The sequence below is a fragment of the Olea europaea genome, chromosome 3 (assembly GCF_002742605.1).
Source record: "Olea europaea var. sylvestris chromosome 3, O_europaea_v1, whole genome shotgun sequence".
Taxonomy (NCBI): domain Eukaryota; kingdom Viridiplantae; phylum Streptophyta; class Magnoliopsida; order Lamiales; family Oleaceae; genus Olea; species Olea europaea.
Window position 1 is genome coordinate 19,014,681 of NC_036239.1, and position 25,807 is coordinate 19,040,487.

General features: G+C 39.8%; 2 protein-coding genes and 1 pseudogene across 5 annotated transcripts in view; 2 read left to right on the forward strand and 1 right to left on the reverse strand.

The window, feature by feature from the left end:
* Window positions 1–10,569: 10,569 nt before the first annotated feature.
* LOC111391799 lies at window positions 10,570–12,954 on the reverse strand (annotated as a pseudogene).
* An 8,702-nt stretch (window positions 12,955–21,656) lies between these two features.
* LOC111388638 (telomere repeat-binding factor 1-like) overlaps window positions 21,657–25,807 on the forward strand; it is a 6,343-nt gene continuing 2,192 nt past the window's right edge. Inside the window, exons 1-6 of one of the 4 annotated variants that reach the window (XM_023013393.1) lie at window positions 21,657–22,529; window positions 22,612–22,726; window positions 22,969–23,040; window positions 23,936–24,053; window positions 24,258–24,338; window positions 24,473–24,915. In XM_023013393.1, coding sequence (XP_022869161.1) covers window positions 24,321–24,338; window positions 24,473–24,915 — 461 coding nt within the window. In that variant the 5' untranslated portion in view covers window positions 21,657–22,529; window positions 22,612–22,726; window positions 22,969–23,040; window positions 23,936–24,053; window positions 24,258–24,320. Of the gene's footprint in view, window positions 22,530–22,611; window positions 22,727–22,968; window positions 23,041–23,935; window positions 24,054–24,257; window positions 24,339–24,472; window positions 24,927–25,807 lie in introns of those variants that run through there. The other 3 variants (XM_023013409.1, XM_023013417.1, XM_023013400.1) reach the window with 3 other exon arrangements.
* Window positions 22,035–24,067, forward strand: LOC111379430. The gene is made up of 6 exons (XM_023002794.1): window positions 22,035–22,157; window positions 22,264–22,375; window positions 22,599–22,726; window positions 22,969–23,040; window positions 23,366–23,458; window positions 23,936–24,067. The coding sequence occupies exons 1-6, from the start codon at window positions 22,035–22,037 to the stop codon at window positions 24,065–24,067; spliced, it is 660 nt and encodes a 219-aa protein (XP_022858562.1).

The window sequence follows — 25,807 nt, forward strand, 5'->3', positions numbered from 1 at the left end:
TTTTTTTTTTTTTTTTTTTTTTTTTTTTTTTTTTATGTAAAATGCCTTGAACTATTTTTGGTTTACACCTTATTTTGAATCAAACTAATTCATTGACCATGGGAGAAAATTTACTTGGGCCCCGTAGGCTCTTCTACGGTTCTACCTGAACTTTGATGCCTCGTTTCACCAATTGCTTCAGTTTCGTCCTATTCAGATAGGCCTCCTCATAGCTTGGATCTAGACCTTGTACTTTGACAATATCTTGTAACTTACCTTGTAAAAATATACTCGATAACTTTCTTCAAAACAAGTCGAAACCAAACCTAACCATTTCAGTTAAAGCATCATTGATTGAGGATAAAGAAACACCATTTTCAGTGACAAATTTATTTAAAACAAAATTAATTAATTGAGATCTAACCGATCAAGGGAGAAACGATTTAGGTGGTCATTTACCACATGCATGAATAAAAAATAATGACAACTGATACTTGACATTTCCTGCGTATCCCGACCACTTTCATCCCTGACCATTTGCGAAGACATTTCTTACAATTTCCGGTCATTAGTGCTCGGGATGTATTGGGTCCTCGGGATACCTATGCTCGACCTTGATAACTGTCACCGAATGCAGGATGTCCTCGGGAATAATAGCTCGGGAAAATCCTCAACTACCATCTTCCTCGTACTAAGGAGAATGTCTATCCACTGAGAACTCTTATCTGACACGAATACTTCAAACCACATCTCCCAAGTCCAAGAAAGTCCTCTTAACAATTGGTCTTCTAATCATAGTATGATCCAAACACTGCTTTCTCATGGGACTCTATCGGATAAGGATACCCAGATAGTTGAATCCTAGTAGGAAAGCACCATACACCTCTATAAATACAGAACCTTGAGCCATTATTTAGGTACATTTTCATTATTCTCCAATTTATAGCCTCACGCATATAATTCACTTTTTGACTTAAGCATCGGAGGGGCGACGAGAATATACCTCGTTGCCTTTGTTTCAGGCACCGGAAGACTACGATCGTGCTTACTCAAAATCATCAAGCTCAGAAAATCAACAAGTACGATTTTTGGTAGCATCATTGGCACCGTCTGTGGAAAACGCTACCAAAAGCCATGGCTAACATCCGATCAGGTCTTCTTCCCGCAAGCTCATCCGCTCCCATACCTCATCTTGCTGAAGATCAACCGGCTCCTCAGGAAGAGTCGTCAGGAGTTCCCGTGCCTCTTCCAGCGATCGTCACAACTGAAGCCTTCGAAGAGTTTTGTCAGCAGGAGGCCACGCTCACGCAACTATTAAGTCAAAGAAATTTGCATTCGTCACCAGTGCAGGCAGAGCATGGTGGTTTTATGGTTGATACTCGAGCTCGACCACCAAACCCAACAGCTGGCGGGGTAGGAACCTCGGGTATTTGCAATATGGCCTCGGGCTCGAGATCAGTTGCTGTGGATTCCGGTGAGATTGCCCGGATCATTCAGGAAGGAATTACAGCTGGCCTGCAACGGAATGCTCGGGGGCCAACGGGTTTTACCCCTAACACTCCATTCACGCTGGAGATATTGTCATATCCCCTGCCCGACAGATTCAAATATCCTCGCATTAAAAAGTATGATGGGACAACTGACTCAATCAACCATCTCAATGTATATACTGATGTCATGAATTTACAAGTTGCGCCGGATCAGATTATGTGCAAAGCCCTTCCCGTAAATGCTGACTAATGCGGCCAGGGATTGGTTCTCAACACTGGAGCCCAACTCCATAGCCTCATTCTCAGATTTAGCTGATAAGTTCTCAGCCTTCTTTGCAAGTAGCAAGGGAATCAGAAAGACTGCGGTCTCTCTCATGCAACTTCGCCAAGGACCAAATGAAACCCTACAAGGATTTATGATGAGGTTTAACAAAGAAAGGCTTCAAATACCCGACCTTCACATCACAGCGGTTGTCTCCGCCCTCACTTACGCCATAAGATGTGAAGCTTTCAAGATGTCCTTATTGAAGACCTCGCCGTAGACAGTGACCGAGCTCCTCACCCGAGCCAAAAAATACATTAATATGGAGGAAACACTGAATCTAAGGAGATCTGGTCCTTCCCATGAAAAGGCCGAGAACAAGAAGCCACATGATCCCGTTTCCTGGCCAAAGTATTCGCGGGAAAAGCGCAAGAATGAAGGTCCACCAGGGCCTCTCACCCGATTAAACACCTCCAAGGCAAATATCTTAATGGAGATCAAAGATATAAAAGAATTGAAGTGGCCTTCAAGAATGAAGTCGTCACCTGACACAAAAGATAGGAGCAAGTACTGTGAATTTCACCGGGAGCATGGGCATACAACGGAGGATTTTCAAGCCTTGTAGCGAGAAATTGAAGCCCTCATTAAAAGAGGACTCTTAAGGAATTACACCAGTCATGATAAACGCCCGAGGAATGACCGTGACAATCGGAAAGAGCCTGGAGCCGGAAGCAGTGCTCAACCCACCGTCGGGACCATTAATATTATCATTGGAGGCATAGCATCCGGAGGAGACACAAATAGTGGGTGAAAGCAATTTGCCCGTCAACATGCTCATACCTCAAAGGAATCCTATGATAAACTCGAGGACTTTACCTTTGGAGCAAGAGATTTGGAAGAAGTATCATATCCTCATGACGATGCCTTGGTCGTCTCTGAAATTGTGGCTAACTTTGAAGTAAAGAGGATTCTGGTTGATAATGGGAGTGCAGGAAACATACTCTCATAGGAGGCCTTCGCTAAAATGGGGCTCTCTCCCAAACAGCTCAAAGCGGTAAAAACTCCTTTACAGGGATTTGGTGGTGGAGCCATTATCCCTGAGGGCATCGTCGAGCTTCCGCTTACATTGGGTTCTAGTAATGTACAAGTGACGGAGATCACACCCTTCCAAGTGGTTAACACTCCTATGGCTTACATCATTATTCTCGGAAGACACCTACTGAACAAGATCCAAGCAATTGTATCAACTTTCCACCTGGCCATGAAGTTCCCAATAGGCCATGACATTGGAGTAGTTCAAGGAGACCAAACAGCTGCCAGATAGTGCTATGTTACTAGCATCCGAGGAATGAGTACAGACATCATGCAACTTACAGACCTCGAGGTCGAGCTCGAGCCAAGGGGTAGACTTGCCCTGGTTGAGGAATTGGAAGTGGTCGAGCTCGAGCATGGAAAGACAGTAACTATTGGTCGGGATCTCAAAGCCAGCCTTCGGGAGGAAGTCATCAATTGCCTGTCCCGCAACATCGATGTTTTTGCATGGAAGGTCGAGGATATGCTAGGGATAGACCCCAAAGTAGCGGTCCATAGGCTCAACATAAGCCCAGAGGCCAAACCTGTTAAGCAAAGAAAGAGACGGTTTGCGCCAGAAAGACGTGTGGCCATTCAGGAAGAGATCGACAAACTGGTGAGAGCAGATTCATAAGGGGTGTCCACTATCCCGAATGGCTCGCTAACGTTGTTCTTGTAAAGAAGGCTAGTGGCAAATGGAGGGTCTGCATCGACTTTACGGATCTTAATAAGGCATGCCCTAAAGACTGCTACCCGCTCCCTAGGATAGACAATCTTGTGGAGAGCACATTCGGACATAAACTGTACAGCTTCCTAAATGCATTCTCAGGATATCATCAAATCCTCATGGCCAGGGAAGACCAAGAGAAGACTTCATTCATGGCTGATTCAGCCATATACTACTATAGGGTGATGCCGTTTGGGTTGAAAAATGTTGGGGCAACATAACAGAGGCTCATCAACAAAGTCTTTGCCAAGTTGATAGGGAAGAACATTGAGGCCTATGTTGACGATATAGTGGTAAAGAGTCAGAAGGTAGAGCAGCACATATCCGACCTTGAGGAAGTGTTCACCACCCTACCAAAATATCGGATAAAGCTCAACCTAGAAAAGTGTGCATTCGGGAAAATTTTTGGGTTTCATGATCACTCATCGGGGATCGAAGCAAACCCTGATAAGATCCAGGCCTTGGCAGCAATGGAATCGCCCAGGACTAAGAAAGAGGTTCAAAAGTGGACAGGTAGAATAGCATCCCTTAACAGATTCATGTCCCGAGCAGCAGACAGGTGCTTTCCTTTCTTCAAAGCCTTTAGAGGCAGCCAATCCTTTGAATAGAATGAGGAGTGCGAGAAGGCCTTCCAGGAGCTCAAACAAACATTGGCATCTCCTCCTATCCTCACTAAACCAGAGCCCGTGGACACTTTGTTTTTGTACTTAGCCGTATCTCAGAATGCAGTGAGTGGCATCTTGGTGAAAGAGGTCAACAGAGCCCAGCAACCCATTTACTATGTAAGTAGAGTCCTACTTGATGCAGAGACCAGGTACACTTTGGCCGAGCAACTTGCCCTCGCCCTAATAGTGGCAGTACGAAAGTTTCGGTAATATTTTCAGTCTCATCCCATTGTGGTGCTCACCAATCAGCCTCTAAAACACATCCTTCAAAAGCCAGACGTCTCAGGCAGGTTACTAATGTGGGCAATTGAACTAAGAGAATTTGACATGAGTTCAAACCCCGTCCATCCATTAAAGCCCAAGCTCTAGCGAATTTTATCGCAGAACTCACACCAAGACCTCGAGGTCCGGATGAGAGCTTGGGCACTTCGACTAGTGTTTGGCAAATTTTCGTTGATGGAGCATCAAACTCCTCGGGCTCGGGTGCAGAGGTCATCATAACAAGCCCGGACATGCTCATAGATATTCAGTGTGCACTCAGGTTCGAATTCAAAGCAACCAATAATGAGGCCGAGAATGAGGCTGTCATCATAGCTATGGAACTTGCCATTAATCTCAAACTTGAAAATATCAAAATTTTTAGTGATTTAAAGCTAGTGGTTGGATAGATTGACGGAACATTTGAGAAGAAAGACGAAAAAATGGGCTTATACTGCTTGAAAATTCATGATTTTCGATGAAAATTGAAGAGTTGTGAAATTGTGAAGATTACTCGGGCTGACAACTGCAAGGCAGATGCCCTATCAAGGCTTGTGTTCATGGAAGTAGATGGACTTGACAGGACAGTACATGTCAGATTAGTGACGGAACCTAGCATCAATACAATCATTGGGGTCATGGACATTGATCATGAGCCGTCATGGATGGACCCAATTGTGGACTTCATGACAAATGGCAGTCTTCCAAAAAATCCTCGAGCAGCAAGGAACATCCAATCAAGAGCTCCAAGGTATTGCATTATTAATGGGGTCTTATTTTGCAGAAGCCTCACACTTCCGTATCTGAGGTGCCTTAAGCCTTCGGAATCCTCCCAAGCCCTTGAGGAAGTTCATGAAGGAGTATGCGGGAACCATCAAGGGGCTCAGGCATTAGCCTTTAAACTAATAAGGTACGGATATTACTGGCCTACCATGAGGATGGATGTCGTAGAATATGTGAAAAAGTGTGACAAGTGCCAAAGGTTTAGCAATGTTATCCACTCTCCAGCGGAGGACCTCACGAACATCAGTTGCTCGGCCCCGTTTGAGCAATGGGGATTGATATCCTCGGTCCATTTCCGATAACTAGGGGATAATTGAAGTTCGTAGTTGTGGCAGTGGAGTACTTTACGAAGTGGGTAGAGGCCGAGCCCTTGGCAATGATCTCAGAGCCTAAGGTAAGAGCTTTCATTTGGAGGTCTATCATATGTAGGTTCGGGATACCAAAGGTCCTCATAATTGATAACAACCGACAGTTTGACAATACACAATTCAAGGATTTTTATTCCAACCTAGGGGTTAACCACCGCCTGACACCAGTCTCTCACCTCCAAAATAATGGTCTAGCCGAGGTCACCAATCGAATTATATGGCAAGACCTCCGAACAAGGATTGGAAATGCAAGAGGATCCTGGTCCTACGAGTTGCCTTCCATACTTTGGACATATAAGACATCCCACAGCCACTGGGGAGACCCCCTTCATGTTAGCTTTCGGAATGGAAGCCACCATTCCTATCGAAATCAGGTTACCAAGCCAAAGAAGACTTGATACCGAAGAAGCAGAGAGCACCACTGAACATCTCGACCTCTTAGAAGAAGTTCGTGATCAAGCAGCCTTAAGAATGACCTCTTATCAAGACAGAACAGCAAAGTATTTCAATAAAAAGGTGAGGTCGCGAAGATTCAAAGCTGGAGATCTGGTGTTGAGAAAAGTAGAAGCCGCTGGTCATGTTTCGGGAAAACTCGGACCAATTTGGGAAGGGCCCTTTAAAGTCATATGACAACTCCCAGGTGGTGCATACAGTTTAAATGATACTTCGGGAAGACCACTCCCAAGGCCGTGGAATGCCGAAAACTTAAAAGTATATTACAAGTAACCGCTCCACCATGTTTTAGAAATAAGGCCTTCGTGCCAAATTTATGTTTCGACCTACATGCTAAGTCAATTTTTTTCAATAAGGTCTTTGTGCTAAATTTATTTTTCTGCCTACGTGCCAAGTCAATTTTTCAATAAAGCCTGAGCGCCAAGACAATTTATATAGTATATTACAGTTAAAGTTAAATTCGATGATCTACAAATAAAAGTCTTGCCCCGCGCAAGCAACTCAAGCCTTGCCCTGCGCAAGCAACTCAGGCCTTGCCACACGCAACCAATCAAAAAGTCTTGCCCCATACAAGCAAATTAAAGCATTGTCCCCGAGCAAACACATAGAGATTGTTATCAGGGCAGACAATACAAGTAAAATTCCCGATCACATAGTGCCCGATCAATGATGTGATGAAACTTATAAAAAGGCCCGTCCTTATCCTCGGGAATCACGCTATAGGTCGAGACTACCCTTGGCCTCAGAAGTAAGAGAACAAGGATCAGTCGTCAAAGATAATAAGTTGGAGCTTGTTACCTTTGAGCACCCGATCTATGCTCGATATGCTTAACAAAATCCTCGGGATAAGGACCAAAGTTAAGATCAAAAGTCTTACTTGTCCGATCATGTCTTCCCCAATCGAGGAACATCAATTACAATTGTCATTTAGTCCTCGAGATAATTTCCATATTAATGGATGACCCTAAGATCGAGTTACTACCTTTGTCTGAAACTTCTATAGATTAAGTCATCTAGATTTTTGAGCAGTTTACCAATTATCTTAGGCATCGAGATGTTAATTCGTCTTAGGTGTAGAGATATCAATTCGCCTTGGATGTCAAGATACTTGATTTATCTCAGGCGTCGAGATATTAATTTATCTTAGGCGTTAAGAAATCAATTCGCCTTAAACGTCGAGATATTTAATTTATCTAAGGCGTCGAGATATTAATTCATCCTAGGCGTCCAGCTATTTAATTCGTCTTAAACGTCGAGATATTAATTCATCTTAGTCGTCGAACTATTCAATTCGTCTTAAACGTTGAGCTGTTTAATTCATCTTAGGCGTTGAGCTATTTAATCCGTCTTAAACATCGAGCTATTTAATTCATCTTAGGTGTCGAGTTATTTAATTTGTCCTGATCGTCAAGGTGCCCAAGACATCAGACATACACTTCATGCCTTGAAAAAACGTCAATAAATGAAACATTAATAAGATCGAGCAGAATAGTTGAATTTCCCCAACACACAAAAAACAAATGTCATTATGTTCAATATAAATGATCAAGAAGTCTAGTCCTCGATATTCTGGCTGGGCTGGTCTTCCTCGGTGTCGTCACCCTATGTCGACCTCCTCGTCATCAACATTCTCCTCCGACTCGGAGAGGACGAGGTCCTCAGCCACCTGTGGGATAGTCTTCCAAGTCCTCGGGCCTTGCATCTAGCTTCCCGCGGATGAATGCTCGAGCCTCTTTCATGGCATGAGAGTACGAGCCCATTGCGTATTCTCCCTTGAGCTCATTAAAGACGTCAGACTTCTTGAACTCCTAGATACATCCGCTCAAGCTGGGACCAGCCTCCCTTCATAATCCCTATGAATATTTTCAAGCTCGAGCTTCATTTCCTCAGCTTCATAGTTCATGACACCAACCTCTTCTCGAGCTTTCATGAGCTCACTATTCATCTGCTCACGCTCCCTCAGTAGCTGAGCACGCTTGGCCTTAAGATCGACAATTTTCCTATCACGGGCAGCTAGGGAGTCCTCGAGGTCAGCCAATTTGGAGGACTCATCTTTCCTCTTCAAAGATAGACCTCGAGCGATGCTTAATGTCTGGAAAAAATAGGACGAACAGAAGCTTAATAAAACCTCGTTACAAAAGATATAAAAATACCTAAACTGATAATTTCGGGTTAATAACCGACGTACCTTCAGCGTCATGGCCTCGAGGGCCCTCATGCCTTCATTAAAGCCAATACCTCCTCGGTACTGGTCCACAATGCTCGGCAAAAATTGACATCGGGTTAATCCTCTCCCGCTCCATTGCCAGGGATTTTCCCCTTTGCTGTGACGATTCGCCGGGGCCACTCCTCTATTTCTCGAACCTTGAATCTCGAGCTCTCTTTTGTCCCCTCTTCTGGCCGGGAGCCTGAGCCTGCAAGACCTTGGATTTCTTGCTAACCGCCTGATGTAGGGTAGTAGGGTCAAACGTCATTTCTGCAGAATTACACAACATTAGCACGAGCATTAACAAATATATGTAGAATAAAGAAAACATTGAAAGTGCATATCCTACCCTCGATGCCTTTCACATTCACGAGATCGACGATGTCATCCCTAAGGACGTCATCTATATCGTACACCAAAGGCTCGAGATTCTCTAACATCAACCTATCCCTATCTAAGGACTCAAAATAGGCTTGAACCTCACAAAACCTCGCAGTATCTGGTAACACCCACTGGGGAATAAAAGGTAGGTCGGGATCTTGAGTCACGACGTAAAACCATTTTTCCTTCCACCCTTTTAATGAACTAGGCATCCTCAGGATCCTAAACCCTCCTCGGGATGAAAGGTAGGCAAAACATGTGAACTGGGGAAGTTGTTTCAGGTTGAACACCAGCCTGCATAAGTCTAGGTATGGGGTAACTCCTAGGTACCTACAAGCTGCAAAAAAATAGGTCAGCATCCTCCACCCGTTTGGCACTAGCAGCCCGGGGCTCACATTATGCTCGGTCAACAGGGTGACAAATAATGGGTGCACGGGCCACCTAAACCCTCTTTAAAGAATCTCTAAAATCACGAACTCTTTGTCCTGAGCTAAAGCCATCCTATCCCATCCTCGGGATGCTTAATATCGTAACCCGGCATAAGGCCATATTCCCTAGCCATCGATATCGCTAGGTATTCCTTAAACCTACAGGGTTGATTGGAGGTATCTAAACAACGTCGAATTATCCTGAGCTCGAGACTGAGCACTAATAGGTACTGCCATCGGCACTATGGATTGTCCTAAGTCCTCGGGTGTGGACCTAGACCCCGAAGACGATGTGTCTCCTTTACTACTAGACATCCTGACCTAGGCAAAAAAGTGTCTAAAGAATAACTTAAGGTCTCGAGGCCTTACATTAAAGTAGACGCCTAAAAACCCACCAAAGTTCTGATCCCGACGATTAGCAAGAGAAGTTTCTGAGAGTGAAAAATGAAAAGTGAACAAGGTATTTATAGGCAACAAAAGAGGGTACCCCAAAAGTCACTACCCCGATCGTCAGATCTGGCCACGTGTCCTACATCCAGCCCATATCGCTTTTTACCGCCTTTTCTTATTTAGGGCGTACCTCAGTACCACGTCAGTCCTTCTGAACACCTATCTTCAAGAACTCCCTCGAGCTTACACACCCAAGCTCTTTACCTTCTAGCTTATTTTGCACCATATCCTTGAGAAAAGCTCGAGAATAGGTGCACGGGGGCCAGTGATACTGACATTTCCTGCTTATCCCGACCACTTTCATCTCCCACCATTTGCGAAGGCATTCCTTACGATTTTCGGTCATTAGTGTTCGGGATGTATTGGGTCCTCGGGATACCTGTGCCCGACCTTGATAACTGTCACAGAATGCAGGATGTCCTAGGGAATAATAGCTCAGGAAAATCCCCTTGAGGACCTCAACTACCATCTTCCTCGTACTAAGAAGAAGGTCTATCCACTGAGAACTCTTATCTGACACGAATACTTCAAACCACATCTCCTAAGTCCAAGAGAGTCATCTTAACAATTGATCTTCTAATCACGGTATGATCCAAACACTACTTTCTCATGGGACTCTATCGGATAAGGATACCCAAATAGTTGAATCCTACTAGGAAAGCACCATGCACCTCTATAAATACAGAACCTTGAGCTATTATTCAGGTACGTTTTCATTATTCTCCAGTTTATAGCCTCACGCATATAATTCACTTTCTGACTTAAGAATCGGAGGGGGTGACGAGAACATACCTCGTTGCCTTTGTTTCAGGCATTGGAAGACTACGATCGTGCTTACTCAAAATCATCAAGCTCGAAAAATCAACATGTACGATTTTTGGTAGCATCAGCTACAAGCAAAGTTTTTGCATTCAAAACCACTGGCAAGAAAGCATAGTTCAACAGAAAATACAACCGGGGAAAGAGAATGAAAATAACAATGAAGTTCTATTAACGTTCACACATCCAACACTACCTATTGAATTTTGATGTAGCAAAGCTAAATACATCAGTACTCGTTCCCTTCATCGCCATCCTCCTCAGTTGCCTCGGCTCCTACCTCTTCATAGTCCTTCTCAAGCGCAGCAAGGTCCTCTCGTGCTTTAGAAAATTCACCTTCATCCATTCCCTCACCCATGTACCAGTGAATGAAAGCTCGCTTGGCGTATATAAGGTCAAGCTTATAGTCAATGTGAGAGAATACCTCGGCTACACTGGTTGAGTTGGAAATCATGTAAACAACTCTCTGAACTCGAGGGAGATCACCTCCAGGTAAAATAGTGGGTGGCTGGTAATTGATACCACACTTGAAACCGTTGGGGCACCAGTCCACAAATTGGATGGTACGTTTAGTCTTAATGGTAGCAATAGCCGCATTAACATCTTTGGGAATAACATCATTGCGATACATCAAACAACATGCCATATATTTGCTATGGTGAGGATCACACTTGACCATCATGTTATCTCGGAGAGCTGCTCATGGAATGTTATCTCGACTGAGATAACATGGGCATATGACGATAGCATAAAGTGTATTCTTGGGTAAGGGACCAAATTAGTTTGGAATTCAGTAACATCCACATTAAGAGCACCATCGAACCTCAGTGATGCGGTCAAGGAAGAGATAACCTGCAACCAATAAGTTCGCTACAAAGGAAATCACATTGAAGGTTGATTTTATAACTCATCGCAGTATAAGAGTGCAACAATGCCCGAGAGACTAGGCGGTTAATATTGGTGTAGGTGGGTCTATCAATGTCCAGAGAGCGCCTGCAGATGTCGTAATAGCCTCATTGTCGAGAAGAATAGCAACATCAATGTGTTCGAGTAGGGAGTGAGGGGAGAGGACACTGTTGTAGGGCTCAACGACTGATGTAGAGACCTGAGGGAAGGGGTCGACAGTGAAACCAAGCTTTGATTTCTTGCCATAGTCTACAGGCTGTAGCTCCAGGAGGAGTGAACCCAACCCAGAACTAGTGCCTCCACCCACAGCATTGAACCCAAGGAACCCTTGTAGGCCAGTGCAGTTGTCAGCAATCTTTTTACCGACTGCACAAAAACCACTTTTGTCAGAATCAATTGGTAAAACGCAACCTCCTCAATTACAATAAGATACTAGAAATAAGGCATGAAATTGAGTACTTGTGTAGTGGCCACGGGCAAAGTTGTTGGCAGCATTTTCCTTGCCACTGATGAGCTGTTCAGGGTGTAACAGAGTAACATCAGATGATATGTTTCAGTCCTCACTTCATCAATGACAGTAGGTTCGAGATCCACAAATACAGCTCGAGGGACGTGCTTTCCAGTGCCAGTTTCACTAAAGAAAGTGTTGAAGGCATCATCACCTCTTCCAACGTTCTTGCCACTTAGCATTTGGTCATCAGGCTGTACAAGAGAATGAAAATGTTAGGTATCCAAATTTTGTATAGATACTCATGCATAAAATTTTGATGAATTGAAACAATATAAATTATTTGACTCAAGAATAAGCTTCAATTTCAAAAAATATAAAAGAAACAAGAAAATGGTGGTCAAGGAATCAGGACAAGAAAATGAACAGATTTGTATTCACGTTTAATGTAACAAGGGCACGAATCTACATTTTGACAAAACACTACCATTTACACAGTTGTTATGAAATGAATTTCCTTTCATTCATATTCTACAACACCACTAATGTGCCAGAATTCTCTGTCATGCCCGACGTAGTATCCCAAGGACCGGAATATCAAGGAGAATAAAGAAGTCAAACAAGTAACAACTCAAGCCCAGCTACCATAGTAAACATAACCAGAATCTATGCCTCCCATGATTTCAGATTCAGTTTTTATCCCAGTAAATATTGCCATGATTCTAGGTTCAGTTTTTTATTTATGTAAATATTTCAATTTATGGCCTTGTAAATTTCCCAAATTTTCTCTTCAGTTACGTCTATTGTATGCCTAAAATTAGGCTTCTTTTGTTGTATAAAAATACTGAGAATGAATAGAAATTGTGTGTTCAGAATTTTCCAAAAACCTATAGCAACGGTCTTCCCATTTTATGGTATCAGAGCAGGTCTCTGAAAGAGATTTAATTCTGAAAATGGCTAGGATTCTTGGGTCCTCTAATAATCCGATTATCACCATCAATGCTTCCACTACCATCAACGAAAAACTCACTCCATCTACCTTTCCTCAATGGAGAGCCCAATTCGAAGCATTGTTGATTGGATACGACCTCATCGACTTTGTTAATGGAATGCGTAAATGTCCTACCATCAATGCTGAAAATTCTGCAACCTCCAAAGCAACGAATTCCCACTGGATTCGCCATGAGAAACTAGTTCTTCATGCTATCCTTGCTTCAACTTCAACTACCATTACCCCACTTCTTGCTGCATACAAAACATCTCATGAGCCCTGGATTGCACTTACCCGTTTACATACGGGAAAATCACGAACGCTTGTGATGCAACTCAAGGAGGATTTGACCTTGATCACTCGTGGAAATCACACAGTCGCTGAGTTTCTTCACGCAATCAAAGTGATGGCCGATGAACTTGCAATCATTGATCATCCAGTTTCGGATGATGACTTAACCCTCTACATCCTCAATGGATTGGGTCCTGAATTTAGAGAAATTGCGGCACCCATTCGTGCTCGTGAAACTTCTCTGAAATTTGAAGAACTACATGATCTCCTTGTAGGTCGTGAGAATTACCTTCGATGGCTGGAGAACCAATCGGTAGCTACCTTTGTCCCAACTGCTAATTACTCCCATCGACAAGGAGGAGTACCTGGACAACATAAAGGAGGAGCACCTGGATAGCGCAAACAAAGCCCTAAGTATTTCTCCAACAAGCCTCGCAATAACAACGGACACAACAACAATGGTTTCTCAAATATGGGCTACAGGAAATACAAGCTCAAATGCCATGGTGTGATCAAGTGGGCCATACGGCTAGGAGTTGCCCCAAAATGTATTCATATGATCTCCAGGCAAACTGTGCACCAGCAAATTCCCAAGAAAAAAAAATCAAAAGTGGTTAGTCAACTCGGCGGCATCTCACAATATAACCACTGATCTTTCAAATCTGTCGATTAATTCTGAATATGATGGTACTGATGAGGTGTTAATTGGTGATAGAGCAGGTTTGCTTGTATCTCATGTTGGCTCATTATCTATTGCATCGTCTAATCGTATCTTTCATTTATGTGATACCCATTTGTGTTCCCACAATTCAAAAAAACCTTATTTCTGTTCACCACTTTACCAAGCATAACAATGTTTACCTTGAATTTCATCCTTATTTTTTTTGGTGAAGGATCGGATCACGGGGGCGACACTACTCAAAGGTGAATGTGAAGATGGAGTATACCCATTCCCAGAGAATCTAGTAGCAAACTCCAAAAATGCCACTGCTTATATTCATGAACGCACTACAACTGATGGATGGCACAAAAGACTTGGTCATCCATCGTCAAAAATTGTTCATCATTTAATTAATACCTTTTCTTTACCCACCAATAAGAATGGACATTTATCTCTTTGTACTTTATGTTCTCAAAATAAAGCTCATCATCAACCATTTAATTCTCATGGTCTCACTAGCACTACTCCCATAGAATTAATTTACACAAATGTTTGGGGTCTATCCCATGAAATTGGCATTGATGGTTCAAAATATTATGTTATCTTTGTTGACCACTACACCAAATACGTATAGCTCTATCCTATGACTCATAAATCCAATGTTCAAACCATTTTTCCGCAATTTCGAAATCTTGTGGAAAATAAGTTTAACACAAAAATAAAGAGCCTTTATTCTGATAATGGTAGAGAATATATTGGTCTCAAATCTTACCTTTCTGATCATGGGATTAGTCATTACACAATAGCTCCCTATACTCCTCAACAAAATGGGATGTCTGAAAGACGTCATCGCCATCTTGTTGAGACTGGTCTCACCTTACTCACAGATGCTCACATGACTCTCTCATTTTGGCCGTATGCATTTCAAACCGCTGCATATTTCATAAACCGAATGCCTACCTCAACATTGAACAATAAATCTCCGTTTGAAAAATTGTTCGTGCAAACCCCAAATTACATTAAACTCAAGCAATTTGGCTGCCTATGTTATCCTTTAACTAGGCCATATAACAAACATAAACTTGAGCCCAAGGCCCAACCATGCACTTTCGTAGGTTACTCTCTATCACAAAACGCGTATCTATGCTTTGAGCCCATTACCCAAAAGCTCTTTCACTCTCGGCATGTCATCTTTCACGAAGGAATCTTTCCTTTTCAAAAGGCAAACCCTACAGATCCCGTAAACTCCTCATCTCCATCAGCCAAAGAAAGTTCCCAAGTGACGATCTCGTTGCCAAAAGTCTTCTTGACTCCATCCCAAGCTCCAGAATCCCGGGTATTGGGTACTGAAGTCTCGCCATCATCTGCGAATGGGTCATTCCCTGAATCCCCTCTTCCACTACCTTGATTTCGAACCAAATTTCTCCACCAGAAGTGCATGAAACTAATGTTTCTAAGAACAATGAAGTGCACACTCACCGCATGACTACCCAATCCATGAACAATATTTATAAACCAAAAAAATCTTTTGTAGTCACTAAGCATCCTCTTCCACCATCCTGAGAACCAACAAGTGTCACTGAAGCACTCACTGATTCACGATGGTGTGATGCCATGTCCTCTGAACTAACTGCTTTAATGTGCCACAATACATGGCAACTTGTTCCATCTCCGAATGATTGTAATATTGTTGGGTGTAAGTGGGTGTTTCGGATTAAGAGGCATGCTGATGGATCTATTGATCGCTTCAAGGCCCGACTTGTGGCAAAAGGTTCAATCAGAGACCAGGGCTTGATTACAAAGAGACATTCAGTCCTGTTGTAAAACCAGTCACCATACGTACTGTGTTAACCCTTGCTGTTATGCAAGGGTGGTCTCTAAGGCAATTAGACGTCAATAATGCCTTTCTTCGTGGGCATCTCTCTGAAAATATATATATAAAGCAACCACCAGGTTTCAAGAATCCAAAAAAACCAAATCATGTTTGCTGTCTCTCAAACGCAATATATGGGTTAAAACAAGCACCTCGTGCTTGGTATTCTGCCCTCAAACAAGCATTGTTAGAATTTGGCTTCATCAATGCTAAATCAGATTCTTTTCTATTTGTGTTTCATGATGGCTCTGTTCTTGCCTATTGTCTAGTCTATGTTGATGATTTGATTCTCACTGGAAACAATTCAACATTTGTTGCAAGCATTATTGATCATCTCGGAAAAAAATTCTCGATCAAAGACTTGGGATCATTACATTTTTTCCTTGGTGTTGAGGTCATTCCTACAAATGAAGGTTTGTTTCTGACACAGCATAAATATATTCAGGATTTACTTGCTAAAACAAGCATGGATGGTGCTAAGGATGTCACAACTCCTCTATCTACCTCTGTTTCTCTAAAGCTGGCAGATGGTTCATCATTAGTGGATTCAACATAATATCGAAGAGTGATTGGAGCTTTGCAATATCTGTCCTTAACAAGACCTGATATCAGTTTCGCAGTGAATAAACTCTCACGGTTTATGCATTGTCCCACACAAATTCACTGGAATTCCACTAAAAGACTGCTGCGTTAGTTGAAGAACACTATTTTTTATGGCATTAATATTAGAAAAACATCAAACCCAATGCTAACATGTTTTTCGGATGCTGATTGGGCAGGTAGTTTGGATGATAGAAAATCAACTTCAGCTTATCTCCTCTTGGTAACACACCCATTTCATGGAGCTCCAAAAAGCAACATGCCATTGCACATTCGTCAACAGAAGCTGAGTATAGAGCTTTAGCAGTGGCTGCAACAGAGTCCATGTGGCTGCTATCTCTATTACAGGAAATGAAGTTTACATTACTGCAGCCACCTTTACTCTTATGTGATAATTTGGGAGCAACACAGCTAAGTTTTAATCCTGTCCAGCATTCAAGGATAAAGCACATCCAAATAGACATTCATGTTGTACGAGATTTGGTTGAGAAAAAGATTCTTAATGTTCGGCATGTTCATACTAATGACCAGCTTGCAGATTTACTCACCAAACCACTTTCAAGACAAAAGACAGACTACTTAAGAGACAAGATCGGTCTATCTGATGTTAGCCCATTCTTGCGGGGGCGTATCAAGGAGAATAAAGAAGTCAAACAAGTAACAACTCAAGCCCAGCTGCCACAGTAAACATAGCCAGAATCTGTGCCTCCCATGATTTCAGATTCAGTTTTTATCCCAGTAAATATTGCCATGATTCTAGGTTCAATTTTTTATTTTTGTAAATATTTCAATTTATGGCCTTGTAAATTTCCTAAATTTTCTCTTCAGTTACGTCTATTGTATGCCTAAAATTAGGCTTCTTTTACTGTATAAAAATACTGAGAATGAATAGAAATTGTGTGTTCAGAATTTTCCAAAAACCTGTAGCAGCGTTCTTCCCATTTTACTGAAATGACCTTCCCCTACCTTTTCACTGTTGTTGTGCTCGAAGATATGGACTCCTCAGGTATGTAGTGCTCAAGGATAAGCAGTAATGTGGTGTCAACATTCTGCGATATGTCTCCTCGGGATAGGTTGTCCTCGGGCATGATAGTCTCTTAGCAGCCCCCCTAGCTGTTATTGACCTAATAGGACTCCAATGCACTTGGGACTTTAACCCTACCCTAATACTTCAACACTTGACCCCCACAAGGACTCCATCTTAAACAGGTCACTACAATCTAATTGTAGTATTAGTCTAACTCATTTGTCCAACAGGACTCTATTGGATAAGAACATTCACTCAATCCAAATTCTACTAGGGGTGTACTACATACCCCAATAAATAAAATATAAATACAAAGCATTGGATCATTGCCTAGGTATGTTTTTCATTATTTCTAGTTTCTAGCTTCACGCACAAATTTCCTTTCCGACTTAAGTATCGGAGGGGCGATGAAAACAAACATCGTTGCCTTTGTTTCAAGTACCGAAAAACTACGATCGTGCTTATTCACAATCCTCAAACTTGAGAAATCAGTAGGTGTAAATTTTTGGTAGCATCAACCACCAAATGCAAATAGTAGAATCCCAAATCATTTGTTTATAACATATAAAGACAAGAACTTTCCACTACTATTTTAAATGAGGATCATTGTGAATGAAATCTTTTACTTCCAGTAATATAGCATAAATCAATATCACAGTTGGTCATTCCACAAGACATTAACGAGCGAAAAATTAGTCCATGAGTACTTTAAAATGATATTAAGAATACGAGTTTCGACTTCATTTGATATTCCATAATGAACACGTCAAAATCGGTCGTGAAGGGGTCAAAAGAACTATTTAAAAAAAAAATGACACCAAAAATTTTGTAGGGGTCATTTGACCATCATGACCCATGTGGGTCTGCCCCTAGTTACGATTTCCAATAGTCCGGTCATGAATTTTGTTGGCCAAGTCATAAATTTCGTCAATTTTGGTGACAAATATAGACAAACCAGTCATGTTGAAATAAAAAAATTATTTGGGTGATCAAATTTTTACAGAATGAAGTTAGGTGACCAACGTAAAGCAAACATGTAAGTTGGGAGACCAATGTAGAAATTTTCTCTGTGAATTGGGTTTGGTCCAATTATAATTTGTTAACCATGGTTAGATATTTTCTATTTTTAAAATAGAGAACTTGGGCCCGGATGTGAGATCTAGATAATTTGGTGATCCTAACCATAGGATTCAAGCATCTATAGGCCCTGGAAGTAATTGGAAGTTTGTGAGCACTTTACACGTACAGAAGTTTCAGCTAAATTGCACCCATGGTTTTCAAAATTTGATCTAATTTGTACTTTGGTGCGCTTAATATTTATTTTTAACACTGAACTCCTCAATGTTCAACATAGATTTACACTCCGCATTATTGAAGTTGTAGGAGGTTTTGAATGATTTTTTAAATTGAAAACAGAAGGAAACGACTCTCACTTCATATTTTATGAATTCGAGCTAGGCATTTGAGGCAGAAACTCACCAACTTCTAATCGTAGTCATTATCATTATCACATGTGATTATGCAATTATACTTTCAAACGTCAAAATTTATATGAAGAAAAATTCGATAATATGCAAACTTGTTTCATCATGGGTTTCTTATTGGGGGTGAGGAGATAATATCGTGGCTCTTTTATTAAAAACTTTAGCTCGCAAATCCTCATCTAAATAAAAAATGATGAATCACATACTTTATTTTAATCTATATTACACATTACATATCGTAAATTTAGACAAAGTATGTTAATTTTAATTATAGTTAACATTTATGTGAATTTTACCCCACATGTTAATGTTTTCCCCCCGATTGTTGCTTGGTGTTGCTATCAATGACGTTATTGTCCTATTGTGTAATGGTGGAAATGAGATCAAAATAACGAATATAAAGGTTTCAATATGGATGGAAACATTGTTCCATTATAATGCACATACAATAAGTGTTAGTGTAACTGCACGTGCACAATGTCAAAGACAAACTTTAATAATAGATTTGAGTTCAATGTTGATTTCACAAGGATTATGTATTTATATTTGATAGTTATTTCAAACTCTAATGGGGAAAATTAAATGCATGAATTGTGATTTATTGTATGTTTGGTCCTGCTCTAAACTTAGCTTTTTCCGATTTTTCAGGGCAGCGTGCAAGTGCATTCCTATTTCAGAAAGCATGTTTTCTATATAATATTAAGGCCCTGTTTGGGAGTGATTTTTCACCTCCATAAGTTAATTTTTTAACCGTTATTTTATTTCAGCCGTAATTTTTGACTTTTTTTCTCACAGATGTTGTCCACTTTGTTTTTAACGGTCAAAAAATCAATTCTCAAAATCATTACAGAACAGGCCCTAAACATATAAACTAAATTTTTTGTCCTGCTTGAAAGTTCTTTTTTGGGCTTTTCAGAGGAGATTGCAAGAGCATACCTATCTAAAAAAAGCATGTAATGAATACCATTACATGTGATTATTGCAGTTTGATCCTATTTTAAACCTACTTTTTTTTTTTTTTTTTTACTTTTTCAGAACAATGTGTAAATGCATACCTATTAAAAAATGCATGTTTATTGCATAGCATTAAAGGCGATTATTTATAGGTTTGATCCCACTTTAAGGCCCATCTTCTCTGAGTTTTCAGAGCAGTACGCAAAAGCATACACATTCAAAAATGGAAAAGTTTTAATTTTGAAATATGGAGTATTCATAACTCTGTCACTCTTTAATTGAAAGGTGTATAAATACATGAATCTCACTATCTAATTAAAAAAGAAACATGCGTATGTCGATTTAATAATAACATGGAGTACTATAATGCAAACTTGATTTATACATATAACTCACCTCTCTACTTGTTATCCTTCACAAATCAATGATTTAGTCATCAAGTAATTTAAAATAGTGAACAATATAATTAAAAACAATACTTAAATTTCAATTGAAGATCAAAACTTCATAATCGAAATCTACACATTTTATCAACTTTAATCAAATCTACTAAAAATTTTATTTTAACCCCCATCATATAGAGTTTAGATCCAAAATTAGATTACAATCATTCATCACAATTAATTATTTAATTACACACCACAGGAGAAGGAAAGCAAAATAAAGATTTGAAATGAAAATTACGATAAAGTAACATTATCACATGTTTTTTTCCCACCTCTTCTGTTTTAACTATCGAAAATGATGAATTGACCAATGAAAGTGGTCAATTTCGTTTAATTCAACATCAACCTTGTTAAAAGAGGGGGTGGAGGTGCGGGGGCGGGGGAAGATAAAAAATGACAAGACAAGAAACGAAAAATAAATTAAAAGAGATCTTAAAATAAACGAAAAAAAAAAATTAGTATCAACATCCGAACGCTATATAGGTACAATCACTACCCTCCACGCTTTGCAAAAGTCCTTTTACCGCATTCATAAATAATTTTGTTGATATGGCTAAATTATATCTTTTACCAAAGTAGATGCTGAAAGGGACAAATACCACGAAAATAATTTCATCAGCCAACTCATCATTCTCATTAATTGGAATAATAAAGACAAACGAAGGTCAAGTTGTTAAATGAAGGACTAAGCATTTACTTTTTTAAAGTTTAGGGGCCTTCTGCACGTAGGGTGTATAATTTAGGGCCAACTAGGTTCTTGAGGTTGTGAAATGGCCATGTAAACTATCCTCTTCACAAACTCACCATTAGTTGGAATGGCAAAATTGGCGAGGAAAATAAGCCGTCGTTTGGCAATCATTAATTAAAAATACCTTTTATTATACACTTATTTTTAACACTTTCACACAATAAATATTCTGTATGTAAATTCAATTTTTTTTTTTCTAATTTTTAATTATGCATTCTCCTAAAAGTCACTATTCAAATCACTATTTTTTTTTTTTTAAATAATAGTTGTCAAATTGGAGCTAATAAGATTCCCGATGTTAAATTGAAGGACTAGTGTAATAAAAATAAAAATTTATTTACAGTCTGTTTGGAAGTGATTTTTTTACCAAAAAATTAATTTTTTTGACCGTTATTTCACTATTTCAGCCATCATATTTGACTTCTTCTCTCACGGGTGGACCCCACTTTTCTCGTAACGGTCAAAAAACCAATTATCAAAATCACTCTCAAACATACTCTCATTTTATTCACTCATAGTTTAAAATAAGGGACCCGCGGGTTTATTTACCCCATGGCCCATGCTTTAGAGAGATGCTACTTTGGCTTCTCCTTGACATTAGGGGCACCAAGTAATTATTCTTAGAAAAATTGTACTTGTACATAATTATTGTACATAATTGTGTTCATAATGTGATGTGACAATCATCCGATTGTTGATGTGTAAGTGCAAGATTTGAATTACAGGTTGGCTTCAATGACACGTGTAATTATGGATATCATTATTTAGATAATTATATACATGTAGCACTTTCCTTATTCTTATATACGTATAAAAAATTCCATGTATCAGATAATCATATTTGTTTAGTCATTCTTTATCTTCTTCTTAACTAATGCCTAATTGATTAACAAAAAGATTCTGTATTCGCATTACGCAATTAGGGTTAGGGTTGGATTAGGGTTAGGGTTAGGGTTAGGGTTAGGGTTGAACTCGTTTGTTTCGATGGGAATTTCAGCCAGATTATTCCTGATCCACGAACCTCATTTTTTTCCCCAATTTTGTGGCTTCGAGAATTCTTTGTAACTGAGATACATTGCTTTGGTAGAATGATTTTGACTAAAATATATTCTAGGAATACTTTAGTTATAGACTAAAGAGACCGTACTCATCAAATTTTTTTCTTCCCAAAAATAAAATATCTATTTTCTTGGCTGATTTTTTGGGATGAATTTTTTAGATGCGGTTAACCCCTGCTCAAAATTTCATCTATGCTTTGTTAAGTAATGGGTGCACCGAAGCAGAAGTGGGCTCCAGAGGAAGAAGCAACTCTGAAGGCTGAGTCTTTAAACACGGGCTTTGGAAATGGCGGACGATTTTCAAAGACCCACAATTCAATCGTGTTTTGTGTCTGCGATCCAACATTGATCTGACGGTTAAAAGTCCTTCATTATACAGATGTTATGGGCAGCTGTTGAGCACGATGGTTTAATTGTGTAATGCATTGTGGGTTAGGATAAGTGGAGGAACATGACTATTTTGGGGAATGAATGGGGCTCCGGGGAGAAGACTAGTTTAGCAATTAAGATGATGGATCAAGCTCCTAAGCTTGGTGAGAGCTCTATTGGTAGATCAACGCAACGAGGAAATGGTTGACAGTGGGCCTCTTCTGGTATCCAACGGTTCTTCGCTAGCTGATGGTCTGAAAAGATCTATCATGGGGTTTCACATATTATGTACAAGTTCCCATCTCTCTTATGCTTCTCTTTGATTTGTCCAAGGTATCTTTACATTTATCACCCGAGTAAGAGATTCATGATTTAGACATAATTCATTTTGCTCATGTTCAGATGTTCCGTGTAGGTTACTAAAATTAGTTTGTGCGCCAAGGAATTCAATGGCAGATGATTCTCTGTTTCACGAAGGATTCTGGATCAGGGGCTGCTTACATGATTACTCACTATCTAGAGAAGACCATGTAACTTTCCTAGTTCCTTACAAATTCTACACAACTTTGTCATTTACAACTGTGTAATGTGATATGATTGTACAAGTTGTTTCACATATCTCCTTATGACGTGAAATTTTAGATCTACCCTTCTATTTGTTAAAATCTGGCCAAAGGCAATGAATTTTATTTTAGTGGTATCTTGTGTTCATATTTCAGAACCTCCTATGATTGGTGACAGATGACGATTATCATTTTTTTTCCTTGTTTAGGTTGGATATCCTATAGTAGTCTATAAACAATTTGGTGTTATTAACAAGACAACTATAGCTGCATGTATAAAGGTATTTCCTTTTCTATTCATCTATACAATCATATCAGATATTCACAATTTTTCTAGTCTAAAAGCTGTCTATCATGTCATGTTGTGCACTATGATTGATACTATCCTCACCCATCTGCAATACGTCGGCTATGTACTCCATTATGAGAAAGGCACCTCTAATGTTTATGACCCTTACATTGCTGAAATTCTTCATGAATTATAATTTCCTCCAAACACAATTTTCCAATATAGAAATGAACATGTTAACCAGATTAAATGAGAGAAAAATCTCATTGCACAAGATTTGGTTTTGTTGGTAGATGTGATTCTGCATAATGAATTAGCAAAAAAGTATTCATGCAAATAACCTCGAGTTTGTTGGGAATAAAACTCAGCTTGTTTTTGTTGTACCAAAAGAAACGAGAGTAATAATCAAGGTAACTTATTCCAAAAATTGAAGAAACTGCTGAGTCTCTTGGAATTCTTAGACTAGTGTAATAACTTATAAATAATTGCTTAAAGACATTCGTAAACAGCATTTATTCCTTTTAGACCATATTTGGCTAACCTTAAAGAAAAGAAGCCTTAAATTTAGAATACAGATAGGATTTTTTTGGAGAAGGAGATCGAGACCGCTCGAAAGCTACGGCACGGACATAATTCCATGAGGTTCACCAGAATTGGGTCGATCACGTTTATTAGAAGTGGACAATAGAGTGGTTGTACTAGAAAAAACGCATTTAAGTCCGAATACTCATAAGTCCAATAGCTTTGATAGTAATGGCTGGATTTAGACCATGTTTGGTTAACCTTAAAAAAAAACTTATAAGTACTAAGAGCTTATAAGTACAAAAATGTGTAAATTTCCACTTTTCCTTTTAAAGTCAACGCTTTTTTATTACCGTGCATAACAGGTAGTACTCTGCCATATATTTACTCTTCCAATCAATCTGTCCGCCGCAACCCTAAATCGTAAGCAGATTCAGAATAACGTCTCACCTTGCCTATCCATCTCCGTCTCCATAGCCAAAGGTATAGATCTATGACTGATTGATGCTTATTATTTATTCATTGTTTGAGAATGATTTATTGATGATTGGATTGATGGTTGTCATAAAATCTGCTGCCAGTTGATGGTGTCGAATCCTAAAGTATTGCATACACGTCTTCTCATAATTGATATTCTAGTTCATTATTGGTTGTTATTTTTTAGCCTTATTGTTTCTATTTTTGTAGGCTCAATATTGGGCATTTCCTTACTTCAAAAGGATATAATCCAAATTGAAGCATTTGGCTGCAATGCGGAAACTTATTAAGGTAAATTTTGTGTTTCAATCGCTACATACCTTGTACTGCCCGTGAAAATTTTGCTATGTTTTGAAGCTTTTTATAACTGAAGATTAGAAATTTCATTGCTCGACATTTATTTAGGGATTGCTCATCTTTTGCAGGTCAAAAACAAATTTAGACTAGCTAAAAAATCTAGAATGTCTCAGAAGAGGATGACCCCTTTTGTCAAAAACAAATTTATACTAGCTAAAAAATCTAGAATGTCTCAGAAGAGGATGACCTCTTCTGTCAAAAACAAATTTAGACTAGCTAAAAAATCTAGAATGTCTCAGAAGAGGATGACCCCTTCTGTTCTTCCGGAAGGAAGACAGGGGATTTCACCCAGAATTGATCTGGATGATATTAGTTCTCTCACAAAATCTCAGATTGATTTAGAGGTAGCCAAGATATTGAGCATGACTCCAGAAGAAGCTGCTGCAGCTGCAGCCAAAGCAGTTGCTGAAGCTGAAGCTGCAATGGTGGCAGCTGAAGAGGCAATGAAGGAAGCAGAGGAAGCTGAAGCTGAAGCAGTGGCTTTCGCAGCAGCTATCAAGACAATGAAAAAGTGAGATGATGGTAAGATGTTTAATAGGTTTTTTCTATTTTCACACGGACTTCTGCTTATTTGCTTTCAGTGAAGTTTTAAAGTATGCAAAAAATTTCAAGAACTTTACTTATGCACTGGGGATTTCTAACCCCTTGTTTTTCCATTTGCGTTGCGAAATCCAATGGTTAAAATGCATAGTGTTTTTGATTTAGGAGATTTTGGTTCACATCTTCTTCTCCTAATTACAGTGTTAACCTTGATAGAGAATGAGAAGTGAATATAATGATTAGTGGTTGATGTTCTGTTCCCATTTCTGCTTCCTCGTTAAGTAGTTCCCAGTTCGAAAGATGAAGTTGTTAAGGAACGAGCCTATCTCTATCGTAAAGAGAACTTAAATTTTTTAACAACCAAATCCACCTTCCAAAAGGCTTTTTTATCTGAGTGTTGGCAAGACAACCCCTCCACATCATGTCCATTGCCATCTGCTCTTCAACACTGATGTGATGTGCAGTCCTACATATATTTCTTTTAAATGGATATTTGTAGGAAGTATGCATGTATTCATGTATTAATTTTGTTTCATTTTGTGTTGTTCATAAATAATGACTGTATATCAGGATATGAGCTCCTAATTTGTTCCTCTAATTTGTTTTTACTGTATATAATGAGCGCATCATTCATACCTGATAGAAGTCTGAGCCACCATCCAGCATTAATCAGTTGTACCTTCTGCCAAATTGAAACTAGTTAGGGGTTGTAAATAGGGTATCATTTTGCCTCTGTAAAACACTGTAGTGTCTTCCAGTGATTTGTGGAGACCTTTCATTTATTTTGGTATTAGCTAAAGACTAGAAGAAACAATGCATATGCATTGGTGGGTGTGGGGGGGGGGGGGGGGGGGGGGGTGGTC